Source organism: Maylandia zebra, linkage group LG16 (assembly GCF_041146795.1).
Source record: "Maylandia zebra isolate NMK-2024a linkage group LG16, Mzebra_GT3a, whole genome shotgun sequence".
In the NCBI taxonomy this organism is placed as follows: domain Eukaryota; kingdom Metazoa; phylum Chordata; class Actinopteri; order Cichliformes; family Cichlidae; genus Maylandia; species Maylandia zebra.
This window is the reverse complement of record NC_135182.1, coordinates 23,416,830-23,435,668: the sequence shown is the minus strand read 5'-3', so window position 1 is coordinate 23,435,668 and position 18,839 is coordinate 23,416,830. Positions and strand designations below refer to the sequence as shown.

At 39.1% G+C, this 18,839-nt stretch overlaps 1 protein-coding gene across 1 annotated transcript; it reads left to right on the top strand.

Moving 5' to 3' along the window:
- The first annotated feature begins 15 nt into the window (after positions 1-15).
- LOC101475756 (sacsin) lies at positions 16-18,788 on the top strand. The gene is made up of 8 exons (XM_024805365.2): positions 16-263; positions 825-870; positions 1,500-1,587; positions 4,563-4,674; positions 4,892-5,038; positions 5,128-6,559; positions 6,739-6,827; positions 6,941-18,788. Exons 2-8 carry the CDS (start codon positions 842-844, stop codon positions 17,896-17,898), a joined length of 12,855 nt encoding a protein of 4,284 aa, XP_024661133.2. The 5' UTR covers positions 16-263; positions 825-841; the 3' UTR covers positions 17,899-18,788.
- The last annotated feature ends 51 nt before the right edge of the window (positions 18,789-18,839 follow it).

Below are 18,839 nucleotides of genomic sequence, written 5' to 3'. Positions count from 1 at the left end.
CATCATCTAGCGAGCGGCGGGACAACTGTCCTCACTGGGAAGCTCTGAAAGTTTCGTTTCACTCAGAACATTTGAAGAATGTGGCTGTTTTTGTTTATTTCGGTTTCGTTTCTAACAGAATAAGGGCGAAAATGAGACAAAACCTGAGCAGAAGTCCACGTGCCACGCTGTGATTGGCCATCAGCAGCCTTTATATAAATCAGACTGATGTAGGATCATTACTTTAACTGGACCAGATGGGACCACTCACTTTCATAAGCGAGGTACTATGATTTTAATCTTTTAATATCATTGGTATTGCAGTTACCTACTTAGTATAATGTACTCCTTAAAGGATGTACAGATATGTACAAAGTGTGGCTCTTTAATAGTTTAATAGTTTAATTATTTATATAGCACATTTAATTACAACAGAAGCGTTGACCAAAGTGCTGTACAAGAATGCAACATACATAATAAAACAACTTAGAGTATTCATAGTTTAGTTTGCATAGTATTGCATTGTATCTAAAAACAGTGCAGCGTGTAGGTAGCTGATATTTGATTTTTTAAATTCCAGCTGATTAACAGGAAGTTGGCTGCTATTCAGCGATCGTGTATATTTCCTTCCTCTTAGAGGCCACCCAAACACATGAGATATCAATAAAAAGCCCAGAATGTCCTCTATTTAGTACATCAGGACTTAGTGGGATATCTCAAATAAGTCAAAAGATATAGACCAAAAAACAAATGTCTATTACAGAGGACATAAACGAATAGGCTGGTTCTCAAGAGGATATGTTATATGACTTTGTTCTGCTCACAATACCCTGAATTTCTTACAGGAACCAACCCTGGAACAATGAGTCTGAAAGCAAAAAAGAAAGCTCGGTGAGTTACTTTGATTTTACTTTAATGTTATGTATACAGTTCTTCCTACTGTATATAAAACAATAGGAAATACTGTTATGCACTTCCTACAGAACAGTATTTCTGTAGGAAGTACTGTACGCAAAAAATGTGTGGCTCTATAGTACTGTAGGAAGTGCTGATACATATTAATATGATTTTTGGCGCCAATGTTATTTTCTCATTTTACTTGTAGGTCAAATTATTTATTGAATTGAATTACTGCTCAGTGTGTAATTATTTGAATCACTATATGAAATGTTTTTAATAATCTTTGAGTGCACATCTTCATTCATCTCCATTTGTAACCAGTTCCCTACAATTACATACTAAATGCAAAGTTCGTATTCAACGTTTTATCATCCAAATTACATCAAGTACCTGCCCCTTTTCAATTTATTGTCCCATAAAGTATCTTCTGATTTCATCACAAGCTGTTATCTGATTTAAAGTTGAGAACTTTATGGCTAAGAATACAAGTAAAATACACAAGCTTGTTTAATATTAGCTCTTTCCTATAATCAGTGTATCAGGAGGACTCACTTTGTTTTAAATTAAATTCAAACTCGGTGCTTTTTAATTTCTCTGCTGATACTGTTGCTTTTTTATAGGACTTCTTTCGGGGCCACAGCACCGCCCTTCATTGACTACTTGAAAGATATTCTACGTCGATATCCAGATGGTGGACAAATTTTGAAGGTTGGTGTAATGTTTTGCCAAAAGTCCATTTCATCAGTTACTTCTTAAAGTACTTCATAGGGTTGCAAAAGGATTTTCAGTCCTTTAGAAATCCGGTTTCAAAACTGTCCCTTGGCTCTGATCAGTAAATGCTTTCCTAATGATTGAATTGTCTCAGTTACTCATTTTGACATTTTGTACCTTGCTGATAAAAAAACATGAAGTCCATTTTGTAAATAACTTTTAAATAAATCATTATGTGATCATTTAAACTGTCACAAAGGAGGGTTATCTAGTCTGTGCTAACGGGCTAACTCCTTGTTATTAAAAAACACTATTTTCACAGTAAGATACACCATTGTGCACCCGGTTTCCAAAAAATAACAAGATAATGACAGCAAAAAAACACTAAGATTGTGGCCTCATAACAGACGTCAATGACTAATGTCACTGTGGTTCTGTCCAACTTTCATAGTGTGAAGAACTCATAAACTAATTTTGACCAAATTTCACACAAATGGATACGTTTTAGGAAATGATGATATTTTATATCCAAAGGGTCAAATTTCTGGTTTACAGTAACATAATATTAAAAAAAAAAACACTTTTCTGGCTATTGTTCAATACTGCAACACTAATCCTGGATGTGTACCTTGTGAGTATTGTCCGACTATTTGAACCTTTTTGCTGCTTGGATACAGTTTCTTTTTAGTAACAAATATATTTAAAACTCTTTTGGCTATCATAGCTATAAACTTGTGTGTGGAATCAGCTTTACAGGTCAAACGTGAGCACATGTAACATGTTTTTTGAGCTTCAAGATCTGTACCGCAAACAACATTCTCTATCCTAGATGCTTGACTTGGATAGGGATCAAATTAGTGGATTATTGGAAACATGGATGTAAACTGCAAACTGACTGCAAGCATTACTATAATTCTGTTTTTTCTGAGGTTTTGCACCACTTGCACCACATAAGCACCATGTGCATTAGGGTTCTTCTACATACTCAGTTGCCTTTTTTGTGTGCTTTAATGTTGGAAGAAAATGTGAAAATATAATACAGTACAATTCAACACTAATAGTATACAGTTGTGTTCAGAAGTTTACATACACAGGGGCATGAATGTCAGGATAAATTTTTCTTTGAAAACTAAGAATTGTATGCCCAAGTTTGGATTTATTTTGGATTTCCCCTAATCCACCAAGGGTCAAAGATATATATTAAGTTAGCCTTCTTTATCCATCTCAAAACCGGTTTTGATGTGCGTTTAGGATCATTGTCATGTTAGAACACTCAATGGTGTTTAAATTTTAACTGTCTGACTGTTGATTGGATGTAAAGTTGAAGAAGTCAATTTTCAATATTCCATCCCCTTCGTGTAATGTACCAGTACCATAGCAAAACAGCCCCAAAGCATGAAGCTATTGACATCATGCTTGACAAACTGGCACACTGTTCTTAGGTTTGAAAGACTCAGCTTCACTGCTTTTCATTGTGGCCAAATACCAGAATCTTTGTTTTCGTCTGACTATAAAACTTTTCTCCTGAATGTATTTGGCTTGTCCTTGTGGGAAGCTGCAAATTTTAGTTGAGCAGAAGGTGCCAATTTTGGAGCAGGTGCTTTTTTTCTTTGTTAGCACCGTCTAAGTCCAGGGCGAGGCAGAAATGGGTCTTTGGGTCTTCTCACAGACCAAGGTCTGTAAGAAATAAATGTAAATCCTGTAAACTTTCAGTTATAGCCAGTCATGATTTAATAATGATGATAAGAATTTAATAGGCCTTGGCATTGTAAAAGACACTGTAGAACCTTCAGTAGCACTTAAAAGATTTAAGTTACTGTATGTATATAATATATATATTATATGTTATATTTTGGCCTTCTGTGGATTAGAGAAAATCTAAAATAAATTCAACCTTGTGCATCCAATTCTTGTTTTTTAAATAATTCAAAATATATGATGTTACAGTAGGAAACCTAAATGGCTAATTAAAGCAGGGCTAGATCCCATTTAAACGAGTCACGTTCAGGGTTTAGTATGCTGGTTCACAGGAGAGATGGGACGCTTCTTGGAACAAAACCATTGTTCACATCACCTCTCCTGCTAAAGTAAGGAAAAATTGCTTGTAGGGGTGCGGCTATCAATTATTTTAGGGATCAAGTAATCTATCGATTATTCAATTGATTATTCGAGTAATTGATAAGAAATACTTTTGTCTTATTAATGAGCAATAATAAATAATCAAAAGAGAAAGAACCAGCAGTGCATTGGTTTCAATTTTACATACTGCAATGTTTTAAAGTTTAACTGCATACAAGATCTGTAAAAAATAAATAAATAAAATAAAATCTATATTGAAATTTTAGCTTTTAAAGAAAACAGTTTCTTAAATGCAAAAGATATATAAAAATCTCAAATCTCAATCACAAAGTAAACTAAGGAATAAAAATGTACCTTTTCTCTGTCTTGTTGGAAGATTTTCTGACATTATTAAAGGGTAAGTTTAAAAACCCTCAGGTCAGGTACACCCCATCTCCCCCTTTAGCCTCACCCCTGTTTGCTGAAGGTATCGCTTTTATGAAATTAAATCATGATTTTACCAGTCTGGTGTCAGACTAAACTCCCAGGAGCTTTTTTCCAGTAAAGGTTTTAATGGTAATTACATGAACAGCCCTGCTGTTTTGGACGCTCATCCTGACCTCACCGTTCTTGGTAATGGCTCTGACTCTTTGCTCTGTGTAAACAGACTCTGGCTCCACATTAAACTGTGCCAACATCAACATCACTGCTGCTATTGTGTTATCAGTGTTTTTGAAAAGCTAGCATTTACGTTGTTTTGGAAAATGAGCGCGCTACAGAGCCTTGCGTTAAACACAGCATAGAAGAATTTGTGTCGAATGTTTTTTAGAATTAAATTACTTGATGAATTTTTGCAGCCCTACTAGCTTCCATTGGCTGTCTAATGTTAATAGTTGGTTTTGTTGGTCAATCAGGAACTGATTCAAAATGCAGATGATGCTCAAGCCACAAAAGTGGTTTTCATCCATGATGAGCGAAGCTATGGGACTGAAAGCCTTTGGACTGAAGAACTGGGAAAATTTCAAGGTATTGATTGATTAACAATAAATAAAAAACCTTTTCTATAAAACATATGTTTCTAACGTTTCTTTTACTTTTACATGAAAAAATGTTAAAAAGAACAAAAATAGACAATAAGGAAAATAGATTGTTGGGGGGGGGGGGATAACTCTTTTTTTCAGTCTTTCTTTTTCTTTTTTTATGTATTATCACCAATCCATGAGAATGTTTTATTTTTACGAAGGTCCTGCTCTCTATGCCTACAACAATGCCGCATTCACTGAGGACGACTGGGGAGGAATTCAGATGGCTGGAAGGAGTGTCAAGCGTGACGACCCGAACAAAGTCGGGAGGTTTGGAATCGGCTTCAACTCTGTTTACCACATAACAGGTGAAACTATGTATAGTTATCACACTTGATAAGAGTAATGTTTTTTTAAATAAACAATTGACAGTAGCATATCTTTACTTTGTTCATAGATGTTCCAAGTATATTCAGTTCAGGCCACCTTGGCATGATGGATCCCCAAGAAAAAGTATTTGGAGAGAGAAATGGAGGGTTTTGGTGGTCTTTGGATGATGCTGAAGACCAAGAAGTTCTGCTGAATATGCGTGATCAGTTTCAACCATTTAGAGATATAGTCTCACATGTGTGTGACCATGGATGGTCAAAAGTTGTCATGGAGGATCAGCACTTCAATGGGACAATTTTTAGATTTCCTTTACGCAATGAAGCATCAGAGATTTCTGATAATCTGTATGACTCAGATAAAGTGGTTGAGCTTTTTGATAGCTTCATTGCAGATGCAGATTTGAGCCTCCTCTTCTTGAAAAATGTCACCTCCGTGTCCTTGTTACATATTAGTGAAGATGGAGCTGTTAACACCAGACTTGAAGTGAAATCTTCAGTCCCCACAGATGATGTTTTAGAGCCAGAAGAGGAGTCAATCACTGAGGGTCTAACAAGGTTCAAAGTTATAACTGTGAGTTCAAAAGACCAAAAAGAGACAAAGTGGCTTCTGACAACATGTACCATGAAAGAGGGCGTTGCAGAAGATCTTGATTTGCTTACAAAGAAGTTGAGCTTTTTACCTCAAGTTGACCTGGCATTCCCCTGTGGTGAGAAGAGAGACTGTAGCCAGAGCAGACTGAGCTGCTTTCTCCCCCTTCCAAACAATGAATCCAATAAGACAGGACTCCCAGTTTATGTCAATGCATGCTTTGGCCTCACAGACAATAGAAGACACATCAAATGGCAAGAGGAAGACCAGAGACATGATGAACATGCTTTGTGGAATGAAATGCTGATGAAGAAGGTGTTTCCACAAGCATACATCAAGATCATTCAAGATGCCATTAAACTTGCCCAAAAATCTATCCTCCCTGTTTCCTCTGTGTACAATCTGTGGCCAGATCTCACTCAGATACAACACAAAGAAAAATGGCATGCTCTCACTCTGGATGTTTTTCATCACTTATTCAGACAGAACGTGGCCATCCTCTCTCTTGCTAAAGATGAAAGACAGTTTATCTCTCCATCAGAAGCTGTTTTCCCCTGCAATGGCCCAACAAGCACCAACATATTGTCTGCCATTAAAAGGGCTTTAGTGTCATGTGGAGAAAATCTTGTCACTTTACCAGCTAGTGTTGCAAGGGCTATAAATGAGGCCTACCCAAACCCTACTACCCTAAAACATGTGACTCCAGCATTCCTCAGGGCCATTCTCCACAGGACCGGTGTGGATAACATCACTAAAGATGACAAACTCAGTCTTTTGGAGTACATTTTAGGGGATGAACAATATAAAGAACTTGAGGGTCTTCAGCTCCTTCCACTCAGTGATGGCTCTTTCAGATATTTCACATACGAAGAGGAAGACACTGCTTTGATTGACAGCCATGAATGTCCAAGGTAGGGTTTCCATACATCTATCAATATTTAAAATAATGTTATATTTATCATGACTAAAGTTGCCATTTTTATGTGTTATTCACATATTGATTGTAACTGAATATTTGGAAGGTTCAGGAATATTTCTATACTGAATGAACTCCTAACAGTTTGACAGAATCCATTGCACTTTTTTATAGAGTCTTGCTGCCATTCTGTAAACCCTTCTTCATCCCACATGATCTGACTCCAGCCTGCAGTGCACATCTGAAAGAACTGGCCAGAAGAAGTAAGTGAAAGTAATTTTAAACAATACAGAGTCATTTGTACACAGCTACACATTTTAGCACACACATTTATTCTTAACTTTAAAAAAAAAAATCTTTTTAATCTGCTCTTCAGATTTCTTCAAGGTCACCAACATTGATGCATCCCATTTGGCTGAATATGCAAGACGATATTTGCCACCAGACTGGAAGCAGACAGGGAAGAACCTTGTTGCATGGGACAACAACAACAGTCAGCATCCACCTTTAGACTGGTTCCAAGAATTCTGGAGGTTTCTCAACAGTCATTTTAATGAGTTAAGTCCTTTCACTGACATACCTCTAATACCAGTTAGTCCTCTGTCTGGCAGTCAGACTGTATCAGTAGCAAAACTACAGCAGAACACAACCCTGATCTTTCAGAAAAGTAAACAGCTGAGTTTGCCAGACCAAATAGCTCAGCTGGTGAACAAAGTTGGTGGCACAGTGGTGAGAGGAAATGAGTGGCTCAAGCATGTAGACCTTGACTCGTATGTGCTGTGCCCATCTCCAAGGAGTGTTTTGAAGGTCCTGATGAATTTAGATTTCCAGCATCTTGTCACAGAACTCAAATCTGCCTCTTACACAGCACGAGAAGAACTGAAAGATTATCTCTCTTATCTGGATTCTCTCTCAAATACAGAGAAAGATTTTCTCTTGAGGTTGCCTTTGTTTCAAACCATGAAAGGATTCAGTGTTGCAGCTCAATCGAAACAAGCTGTGCTTCTGATCTCAGGCCTAACAGTACCAACAGAGCTCCCTATGCCTGATTCCATAATCCAGTGTTCTACTGAGACTGACCGCAGACTGTTACAGCTGCTCAAAGTTCATCTCTTGGACACCGCCGAAGCAGCCAATGTTCTTGTTGACAGCATAAGGAAAGGCGCTTACAGCAGTGACAACACTAACAAAACAATGACTTGGGTTTTACAGCATGGTAAGGTGCTTTTCTCACAAAACGAATCCCTGAAATGCAGCTGTAAGGACTTGAGCTTCATTGAGGTGAATGGACAGCTGAAAAAGGCATCTGACTTTTTTGATCCAAGAATTCAGACTTTTAAAGTCATCTTTGAGTCAGACTTCTTTCCACCGCCTTCATACACTCATTCACTGCAGATGCTGGAAAGCTTAACAGAAATCGGATTACTGAATAAAGAGATGGATGTCTCACCTGAACATTTGCTACATGCTGCCACGCTGACTGACAAACTGTGTGTGAACTCACAAACTGAGGCTCTGAGAAGAGCTCAGGTTCTGTTGGAAATGTTGGAAAGTAATGATCTACTGACAAAGTTTTCTCACAGACAGCTTCATTGCCTCAAAATGCTAAAATGGATCCCATGTGAACAACCTGGAAGTGAGAAACAATTCAGTGATAAATCTCAGAAGTATTGTTTGTTTTGCCCAAATGAAATAAGACATTCTGTGTATAAGGACATTGTTGGACATGTAATGCCACTAACAGGGAAGCTCAGTGACAGAGTTAGCAACAGACTTGGTCTCAAAGACCTACCACCACCTGAAAAAGTGATTGAAAATCTTTCAGTCTTGAAATCAAAAGCACTGGAAATGGCTAATCCTGACACAGATGTAGACTTCAAAAGACAGCTGCACAGCATTTACAAACACATGCAAGACAATGTCTCTGTATTTGTTACAATGATGGGCAATGAGACATGCTGGCTATGGGCCCAGAACGAGTTTGTTGCACCCCAGGATCTGGTTCTTGAATACCCAAATAATCTAGATCTGAGTTCTTACATTGGGAAGGTGCCAAGTGAATTTTTGCCATACAGAACATTGTTCCAGAGGTTTGGCCTGAGAAAAGTACTTTCCAATGAAGACATTTTGGGCATTCTGTACTCCATCCAGCAAACAATTGAAGCAAGACAACAGCCGATTGCAAGTTCTTCAGAGGTCAAAGTGTCAATAGAAATTCTCAACTGGCTCTGGAAAGAGAAGAAAACAGTTCAGGATGACATCCCAGTGCCAGTCATTGCTGAGGGAGGAAAATTTACCCTTAAACCACGATCAACAGCTCTTTTCTGTGATGTAAGCAAAAATGGACTGAAAGAACTAAACTGCAGAGAAGAGGAAATTTATGTCATACATGAGGAAATCCCAAAAGCAGCGGCTGAATGGCTGGAAATTCGTTTTCTCAGTACCCACATCCTTGATCCAGAGGAGATAGGAATAGAGCAGTGTGGACAATCTGAACCAATAACAATGAGGATAAAAAACATTCTTAAAGAGTACGATGAAGACAGTGACATCTTCAAAGAGCTCATCCAGAATGCAGAGGACGCTGGGGCAGATGTTTGCAAGTTCTTGGTGGATTTCAGAGTACACAGAGATGCCCCCGAAAGCCTGATTGACCCTGACATGGCTCTTTGTCAGGGACCTTGTCTTTGGGCTTTTAATAATGAGCAGTTCACAGCCGAGGATTGGAAAAATATTGTCAGAGTTGGCTCAGCCTCAAAGGAAAACAAAGTGGAAAAAATTGGAAAGTTTGGACTTGGATTCAACACTGTGTATCATGTGACAGATGTCCCCTCCATCCTTAGTGGCAACACTCTCCTCATACTTGATCCAAATGTTACTCATCTCACAAAGCATATCAAACATAAATCAAATCCTGGACTCAAGCTGGATCTCTCTCAACAGCGACTCTTTCATTGTTTTCCTGGTCAGTTTGGATCATATGAAAACATTTTTGACTGTAATTTCACTCGAAAAAGTCCTCCTGAACCCTATCCAGGCACTCTGATCAAATTACCTTTCCGAAGTGAAGAAGAAGTTGTCAAATCAGAAATAAGCACAAATGTGTATCAAAAACCCCATATCCTTGATTTTCAACATCTCTTTTCTAAGAATTCACAAACCCATCTGCTTTTTTTAAAGAACATCATTACATTATCCCTCCAAAATATCCCACACAATGGATCAACTCCACCAACAGAAAACGAAATAGAGACCATCTTCTCTGTGTCCAAAACCACTGTGAGTGCAATGGAGATTCCTGATGACACCAGTGTGTCCAAGCAACGTCATGCTGAGAAATCACTGATGAAAGTTGATGGTAAATGCAAAGGACTAATTGAATCTTGCACAGTCAGAATTATCCAAATATCCAGTCAGCAGTCTAATGAAAATGAAGTTCAGCTCTGGCTCCTGTACAACTGCTTTGGGACAGATGAGTCCTTTAAAATGGCCATTCACAAAAACAAGCAGGCCAGTTTCTCTTTGCCCATTGGAGGGATTGCTGTGCCTTTGCAAAACGATCCAGAAACTGGAAAATTCACCACATTACAAACAGAACTTGTTGGACAGGCCTTTTGCTTCCTTCCTCTTCCCATTCACACGGGTCTTCCTGTCAATGTAAATGGCACATTTGCTGTGACAAGCAACCGAAAAGGTCTGTGGGAAACTGGAGTGAAAAATGACTGGAACAAAGCTCTCCTTCAGGATCCAGTAGTGACAGCATATGTTACTGTACTCAAGGCACTAAAGAAAATGTCAGAAAATAAGCAGCTGGTGAGTTACTGTTATCACACCTTTTGGCCTGATAGAGAGAAAGTGACTGAAACTTTCAAGCCTTTAGTGGATGCACTTTACTCAACCATTGTTGACGACTCTGTTGGTCCAGAGCTCTTTAGTGATGGAGAACAATGGTTCTCAATGAACAATGCCATATTTCTACATGAGAGCATTGAAAATGATGAAAAGATTGGTGACCTTGCAGTGCAAGTTTGTCAGAAATATGCAAAAGGACCCAATCATGTTGTTCCTCTTCCACTTTGGCTGAGAAATAGCTTCAAACAGGCTGGCCTAGAAAAGGTTTTACAAAACAGGACCTGGAACTGGGAGAAGTTCTACAGAGAAGCAGTGTTCAGTAACCTAACTACAATGGACTCGAAGAGTAGAGATACCCTTGTGCTGCATGCTATTGACCTTCATATCAAAGAAATTGACAATCTGCTGCTCTGCTATCCATGCATACCCACAAAGGGTGGACAGCTCCAACATGTCAGGAAACTTGTGAATCCTACAGGGAAAGTGGCCTGTCTTTTTGAACCAAAAGAGGGACGCTTGCTTGATGGATCCGAAAATGACTACAGATCTCCAAAAAGGATTCAGCGTTTGTTGGAACTTGGTATGGCAAATGACCATCTCCCATTGGAAGACATCACAGAGAAAGCAGGCACAATTAATAAAACCTGGAGCATTGACAAAAAGAAAGCATTTGTCCACTTGAAGTGCCTTTTTGAACTGATGAAGAATCACATTTATGATGAAGGCTCTCACCACTGGAAAACACTGAGGACAACTGCATTTCTTCCAGCATATTCACCTGGTGATGCAAAAATGGAAGGAAATGTAACACTTAAAAAGCCCACTGATGTTTTTAGTGACAAATGCTCCCTTCTTGTTAACATGACACAACCAGTGCTGAATAATAGTAATTTGAAAATACACCACAGTGATCCAGTCCTAAAGATCTTGGGCGTGAACAGCACTCCGAAGCCAGAGGTGGTGCTCCAGCAGCTGCATGAAGGAAGCAAACAAGCACACTCCATTGACAGATCCATGCTTTACAAAATAGCATTTGAGTGCTATACGTGTCTGGATCAGTGGATCTGTGACTCTGGAAATGCCTCTTACATTTCACAACAAGCAAATTCATTTCCATTCATCCTCATTGGTGATACATTTGTGAATGTTGATCGTGTAGCTGAGAACGGGCAATTTGAAGCAAAGCCCTATCTCCATGTACTTCCAGCTGCCTTCACAAGCTTCAGGAACCTCTGGAAATGTATAGGTGTTGAAAAACAATTCACGACCACTCAGTTTCTAACTGTGTTGCAGGAATTAAAAGTTCAACATGGAAACCAGCCCCTAACAGAGAGTGATCTCTTAGTTTGCCTCACAATTTTAATCAAAGGGATATTTGAGGCCAAAGTCAAAATCACAGATGACTGTTTGATACCCAATGAGCATGGAGTTTTGCAGTTTGCTAGTGAGCTATTTTACAATGACAGCCCATGGATGCCACTCACTTCAGGTGTCACATTATGTCACGAGAATATCCCACGAGCTATGGCTCGCCACCTTGGAATCAAAACAACAAGGCATCATTCTCTGGAAAACCACATAGTTGATGACATGTCACCATTTGCTTTTGACTTTGAACAGCAGGAACAGCTGACTGTTCGTATTAAAAACATAATTTCAGCCTATCCATCAAAGAAGGATATCCTTAAAGAGCTCATCCAAAATGCTGATGATGCAGAAGCAACAGAAATTCACTTCATCTGGGACAAAAGACAACATGGAAAAGAAAAAACATTTGGGAAGAAATGGAACAATCTCCAGGGTCCAGCACTTTGTGTGTTCAACAACAAAGTGTTTTCTGATGCTGACATTAAGGGAATTCAACAGCTGGGAGAGGGAGGAAAGCACAGAACCCCAGGGAAGATAGGCAAGTACGGAGTTGGATTCAACTCTGTTTACCATCTGACTGACTGCCCTTCGATCCTTACAGGAGATGAAGTACTTTGCATTTCTGACCCCAATCAAAAATACATTGAAAATCATTCAAATAACCAGCGAAATGGCATTGGCTATAAACTAGCAGACACTTTCAAAGAAATGTACGTAGATGTCTACAAATCCTTTCTTCCAGACAAATTTTCTCTTAAAGACGGCACCATGTTCAGATTACCTCTGAGAATGGGTACAAATGCAAACACCTCCAAAATATCACAGCAAGGAGTCACTGACCGTGACATGAAAGAACTGTGCTCTGCCCTGTCTGAAGATCCTGAAGGACTAATTCTCTTTCTGAAAAACATCTGCAAAATCAAAGTCCATGAAATCAGTGACTATTCAGGAGGACTTAAAACCATCTTTGAGGTTGAAAAAAATCTGCCACAGAAAAGTCGGGACGAGAAAGATGCTTTTGTGAAACATCTACAAAATGCACTACAATCAGACAAATTAGCAACACAAAAGACTTTCTATGAAACTGTGATTTCCACCTCAGATAAAAGACTAAGTAAGTGGATTGTTGCAGAACAGTTTGGCTCCTTCAAAGACAGCTTTGAATTAAAACTATCAGACAAAATTCCCCAAGCATCATTAGCTGCACGTGTGAACACAAAGGGATCCAGCATCATGGATTTTAAAGGAGAAGCCTTTTGTTCACTTCCTTTGCCAGGGAAAACTGGACTGCCAGTACATGTCAATGGAAACTTTGAGGTTGATTCTGCCAGGAGAAGCCTTTGGAAAGAAGATGGGAAGAGTAAGAAATCAAACTGGAATGAGATTTTGAAACAGAACGTCATTGCTCCGCTTTATGCAGACCTCCTGCATTACATCAGGCGAATGATCACAGTCAAGAAAGTTTCCCTTGCAAGGATTGAATCATGTTTCAATACAGAATACTTGTGTTTTTGGCCAACTGTGTCCAAGGATGTTTGCCCAGACTGGCATGAAATGATACATGAAGTATACAGATCACTGAAAGAAAAAGGCCTTGATGTAATCCCTGTGATGAAGAGCTCAACACGGAAAATTGCAGATAAAAAAATTAAAGAATACTCATTTGACTGGTGTAATGTCAGTGAAACAGACTCAACTGAGGCACCTTACTTGACAACCTTGGGAAATTTCAAGCTGAATAACATTTTGGAAGATCTTGGAATGAAGCTGGTTCCTTATTCCACAAACATGCAGAGGATTTGGAAAAGTTTCAGATCTGCTGGGGTTGAAGTGAAAGAGGTCAGTCCCTCCACTGTGCAGACTTTCCTACGAGCAAAACCTCTAAATGATCCAACCCAAACAGATGAGGATTTGCCTTTACCCATAAGCGCCACTTTGATCAAAGATGAGAAAAGATGTTCCGAGCTCTTGAGTTTTTGTTTAAAAAATTTCTCCTCAGAAAAGGTCACCCAGGACAATGCCAGTTTGCTTGAACAGCTTCCGCTTCTTCTCACAAAAGATAAAGTATTGACAGTTTTCAACTCCCAGTCACTCAAGTGGATATCAGTATATGAAGATCTCTTCTTTCACTACAAGAACAAATTTGCAGACTATCAGACAAACAAAGACCACATTAAACTTCTTCAAAGTTTAAAACTCATCCAAAAAATGACATTACCCTGCTCGGAAAAATATCTGAAACCATTAATTCAGCATCTTCTTAAGAACTGTGAAGTTGATCCACACAGTGGTCTTCATGTCCCAAATGAGAAAATGTTGGAGTGGCTGAAATCACTTTGGATGTTCATAACAAGTGAAATTAAACTACCAACATCTAGCGATGACAAGTCAAGTCTGACACTAAGTGATGTGAGGAAACTCTTCAGCGACTGCTACATTTTACCTGTTGTGTGTCCAAGGTTGAACAACAAGCTCTTCCTGCAAACAATGAAACACATGTCAAGTGTTGTGTTTGCCTCACAGAAACACATATCAGGCATCCTCTTCAAACTTGGTTTTATGAGTTTTGATCATGTTTTCTTCTCTAAAATGGACCGAGAGGTACGTTCATGTCTACAGCATGAGCTTCTCGATGTAGATGATGAAAGCTCAGTGTTGGATCAAGTGTACAACATTAATCGCTCAGAGTTTTCCCACCTTTCAAATGATAATATGAAAGAGTTTCAGATGTTCCTGCAATCAGGATTATCCAAGTCCAAAGTCAGCAAAGAGTATGTGAGGAAGCTCAAATCCTTACCAATATTTGAAACAACACATGGTGAACGAGTGAGGATTGATGGACCTAAACAGGTTTACGTTCTCAACAGCTTTTATTCAGTGAAATTTCCAGATTTGTTCAACCTGCCCAACACCGGCAGCATTTTTCTCAAGTTCAACTCTGAGAACCACACACTGTCAGAAACAGTCAACATTCAGGTCCTGGATGATTTGCAGTATTTCATGAAGTTTATACTGCCTGCTGTACACCAACTCACAGAGACACAGATTCTTCACAGCCTCAAGCTGTTGCTCTCACTACATTACTCTTCAGAGGACAAGAAAACTATCATCTCCTCACTGAAGACAGTGAAACTGATTCGTAGTTCCCAAGGTAGACTAGAGCCTGCATCATACTACTTTGATGAGAGTGTGGAGCTGTACAAAACAATGCTGCCTCAAGAGAAATTTGTTCCTGAGAGATTTTGGACTGAGCTGTGTGAAGGAAATGATTACCGGTACGCACCAGAAAATGCAAAAGAGCTGGTCAGAGAACTTGGAATGAAGCATGTTGTGTCAAACGATGAAATAATAAATTTCGCGTACCAGCTGGAATCAGAAGCAAAAGGAAAAGGAAAAATTGAAGACCTGAAACTGAAATCATCATTACTTTTCAGGGAAGCCTTGAATAAAGCATGTGATGTCAAAGACAACAACAAAAGTTTGCTGGAAAGCATTGCTGACATCAAATTCATTTTTCCAGTTAATATTCGAAAAGAACTGTCCAACTACCACCAACCATTTGCTGCTGAAGGAACTACTGTTAAAATTAGAGGCTCGTTGATTGAAAAAAATCCAGGACATCAGGATTTGATTTGGACCTCAATGCCAATTATTCACTTACCATTTTATACAGCACAGAAACTTATGCAGATGATGAAAAATGCAGGAGCTCATGAAGAACCACCTCCAAACTGTGTAACCAGTAACATAAGAAACATCTGTCAGTCACCATGTGAAACTGACCAGCTGATCAAAACACGAGCTAAAGTGTTCAGAAGTTCCTACGCTTACCTGCAAGCAAAAATATTTGAAGGAAACCAGCTGGCTGGTCTTCCTGTTGTGTTGGTTGAAAAAGACACAAAACTTATGAGGCCTGATGACGTGTGTCTGTCGCTCTCCTGTGATCTGGACTTCAGACCATATCTGTACAAGATTACTCCAGAAGATGCAGTGTATGCACCGTTCTTTCAGAAAATTGGTGTGAAGAACGAAGCTACTGCAGAGCAATATTGTAATGTTTTGGCAGCAGTTTACGCTGATTCCTGTGATAAACAAAAACTACATTCAAACCAGCTGAGAACTGTGAAACGAGCTGTTGAGCAGTTGTTTAAGTTAATCAGTGCTCAGGGAAACCAGACGCTTCTTGAAAATGTTGAGACTCTTTATCTTCCTGCAGTAGATGGTAAATTATACCCATCATCCACACTCTGCTACAACGACACAGTGTTTGAGACCAAAAGGTTGGAAGAAGCGCTGGAGAACAAGTTCCTGCTGCTTGAGAAACTCAGTAAATGTCATTTGGGCAACGACAAATACATGCATCATCAGGTGTTGCAACTGCTGCCTCAGAAGTTTCAGCCAAAGATGCTGTCTGAGTTCACAGAGGAAAGAGTTGTGGAATCAAAGATGCAGTGTTGTGAACTTGGGACTGGCTGTGAATTTAGTGGATGGTTTGATAAACATCTCTCCTCGGGAACCTTTAAATATGGATTAATTTGTCTTATTAGAGATAATTCTCAAGGCAAAATAATACAAGAAGATGCCACTAAAATGTGTGAGAAGACTTTTGGCAGTATACAGATTATCTGCTGCAAAACTTTGGAAACAACACTCTGGCTCGATAAACAGCCCCTTCCCAAAACTGATGAAGAAACAGATGTATCTGTGGAACGAGGGCAACAAGGGTGTACCTTTTACTTAAAGCACAATGATGACATGGCTCCCAAGGTAATAAATGAAGTCATCATGACACTGACAAAGGAGATTAATGCTCTTTTAGGAAACAGAATTGCATTGGTTCACCTTCCAGTGCTGGGACAACTCCTCATGTGTGATGATCTGCAAGATGTTCGGAAAACTCTGGCTAAACATCAGATCCGTGACAGTGCTGAAACTGAAAGTTCCTCTTTTGGTCCAGCAGCCCCTGGGACAGAGGTTCCAGAAGAATGGCATGATTGTTTGGACATGAATGTCCTCAACAACTTTGAAGAGGGGGAATATGTTGGCTACAGCATTGATGACAAGTACATTTATGCAGTTATTGTTGAAGAACTGCCTGGTCACAATGGACGATATTCATGGAGATACAAAATAGAAGTAGGAGAAGATGAGCCCATTGAAGTCAGCTGTGTTGATCTGTTTCAGTTTAAACGAGAAAAGAAGGTAAAAACAGAAAGGAGGAAATGCATGGAGCCAGGACCACAGAAGAAGACGCTAAAACCAGAAGAAAACACTTGCATGGAGCTGGAACCACTGACAGGAGCTGTGCCACATTCTTCTGAATCGTCAACAAATTCTTTACCAGCCTCTGTTGAGGAAGCTAAAAGGGAAATTGATAAATGTTTGGCAGAGATCTGGAGGCTTCCTGAGGAGGAGAGGCACAAAGCCATCAAGAGACTGTACCTCAGGTGGCACCCTGACAAAAATCCGGATTGCCAGTCTCTCGCCAATGAGGCATTCAAATATTTACAGAATCAAATTGATGAGCTTAGCAAACCCAAAGCTGCAGGCTCGACCTTTTCAAGCAGAAATACAAATTTCAGAGGCTTCTATGAAGAGTGGAATCAGGAGGCCAGGTATCACAGAAATAGTCGAGAGAGGTTCTCTAGAGGCTATAGAGGTTTCCATTCCTACAACTTCTGGACCCACAATGAAAATGTCCCAAGGCCAGACAGAGAAGAGGCCAGGCGCTGGTGTAGACAGGCTCGCTGCGATCTCAATGCAGCTCACAAAGACACTGGTGGAGGGAGCACAGAGTGGTGTCTGTTTAAGGTCCATCAAGCAGTGGAAAAGTCTCTTATAGCAGCATGCTATAAAAGAAATGGACAACGCCCCAACAGCAGCTCAATTTCAGCCACTGCTGCACAAGTTTCCTGCTACAGCCTCCAACTGAGAGATCTGCCTGAGATTGTGAAAAACCTGCAGACACTCGGAGTGGATCCCAAAAAGACTCAATATCCCAACTGCCATCCATATCCCCACATACCGAACGGACAATTCAGATCAGAGAATGAAATGCTGGCACTGAACAAGGCATCTGAGCTCCTTAATAAAATAGAAGCATATGTGAATTAAGGATTTAAAACAAGGTATTGGTCAGTGTAACGGTTTTTCTACATTTTAAAAGGATTATATCCACAGTGCAAACTGAAATATTATTTAGCATCACAACCAAAAGGAATTTAAGTTGTATTTTTTTTTTTTTTTTTTTTTTTTTTTGAGTAATGATCACTGAATGATGTTAGTATGAAGTATAAACAACAAAGGTTTTTGTGCACTTTCATGAATATTCACTTGGGAAACATGTAATCACTGTATGCCTTTGTTTTGCTTTACTTTCATTTTGAAGCTGCTCATTTGTGATATTGCTATATTATGTGTTTTGTTTTGTTTTGAAAATGCATATATCAAGTATTTTTTGTAAGCAACTTAGTTGGGATTTTTGACTACTCTTGGGGGGAGGTCATTGGACCGCTTCATTGTTGTTTGGTAAATACCTGCTGGGAAGCAATATACTTACTGTAATATAACATTTATGAAAAGGCAAATGTGAAGACTACTTACTGAGTGAAGCTGCAATTACTGTAGAAGTTCTGTCTAATGTATTTAGAGATATTCTTACTTATTTTTCTTACATTTTAAACACTTATTACTATTGACATCCATAACTTTTGGTGACAGAAGACACTCAGCATGTAATTTTGTTATGTTAAGTGCAAATGCAAAAGAAATTGGCAGAAATCTGTTGCAACCTATTATTATCATTTAATAAAAGTTTTCTTATGAAAGAAAAGAAATGGCAATTCCTGTCATATTTCTAAATACGGGTCAAGGGTTAGCTAATTTTACTATAATTAAGTATAAGTATGTAATAAGTTTAAGATTATTACTTCATTTCCTTCCTTGTTCATTTACTGTATATTCAGGAGTTCGTAAAGGAATAAAGATTACCTACTTTACACTAACTGTGTCTGTTTAATGTGATTTCACTTTTTCACTGTGTAGCAGCCCTTGGC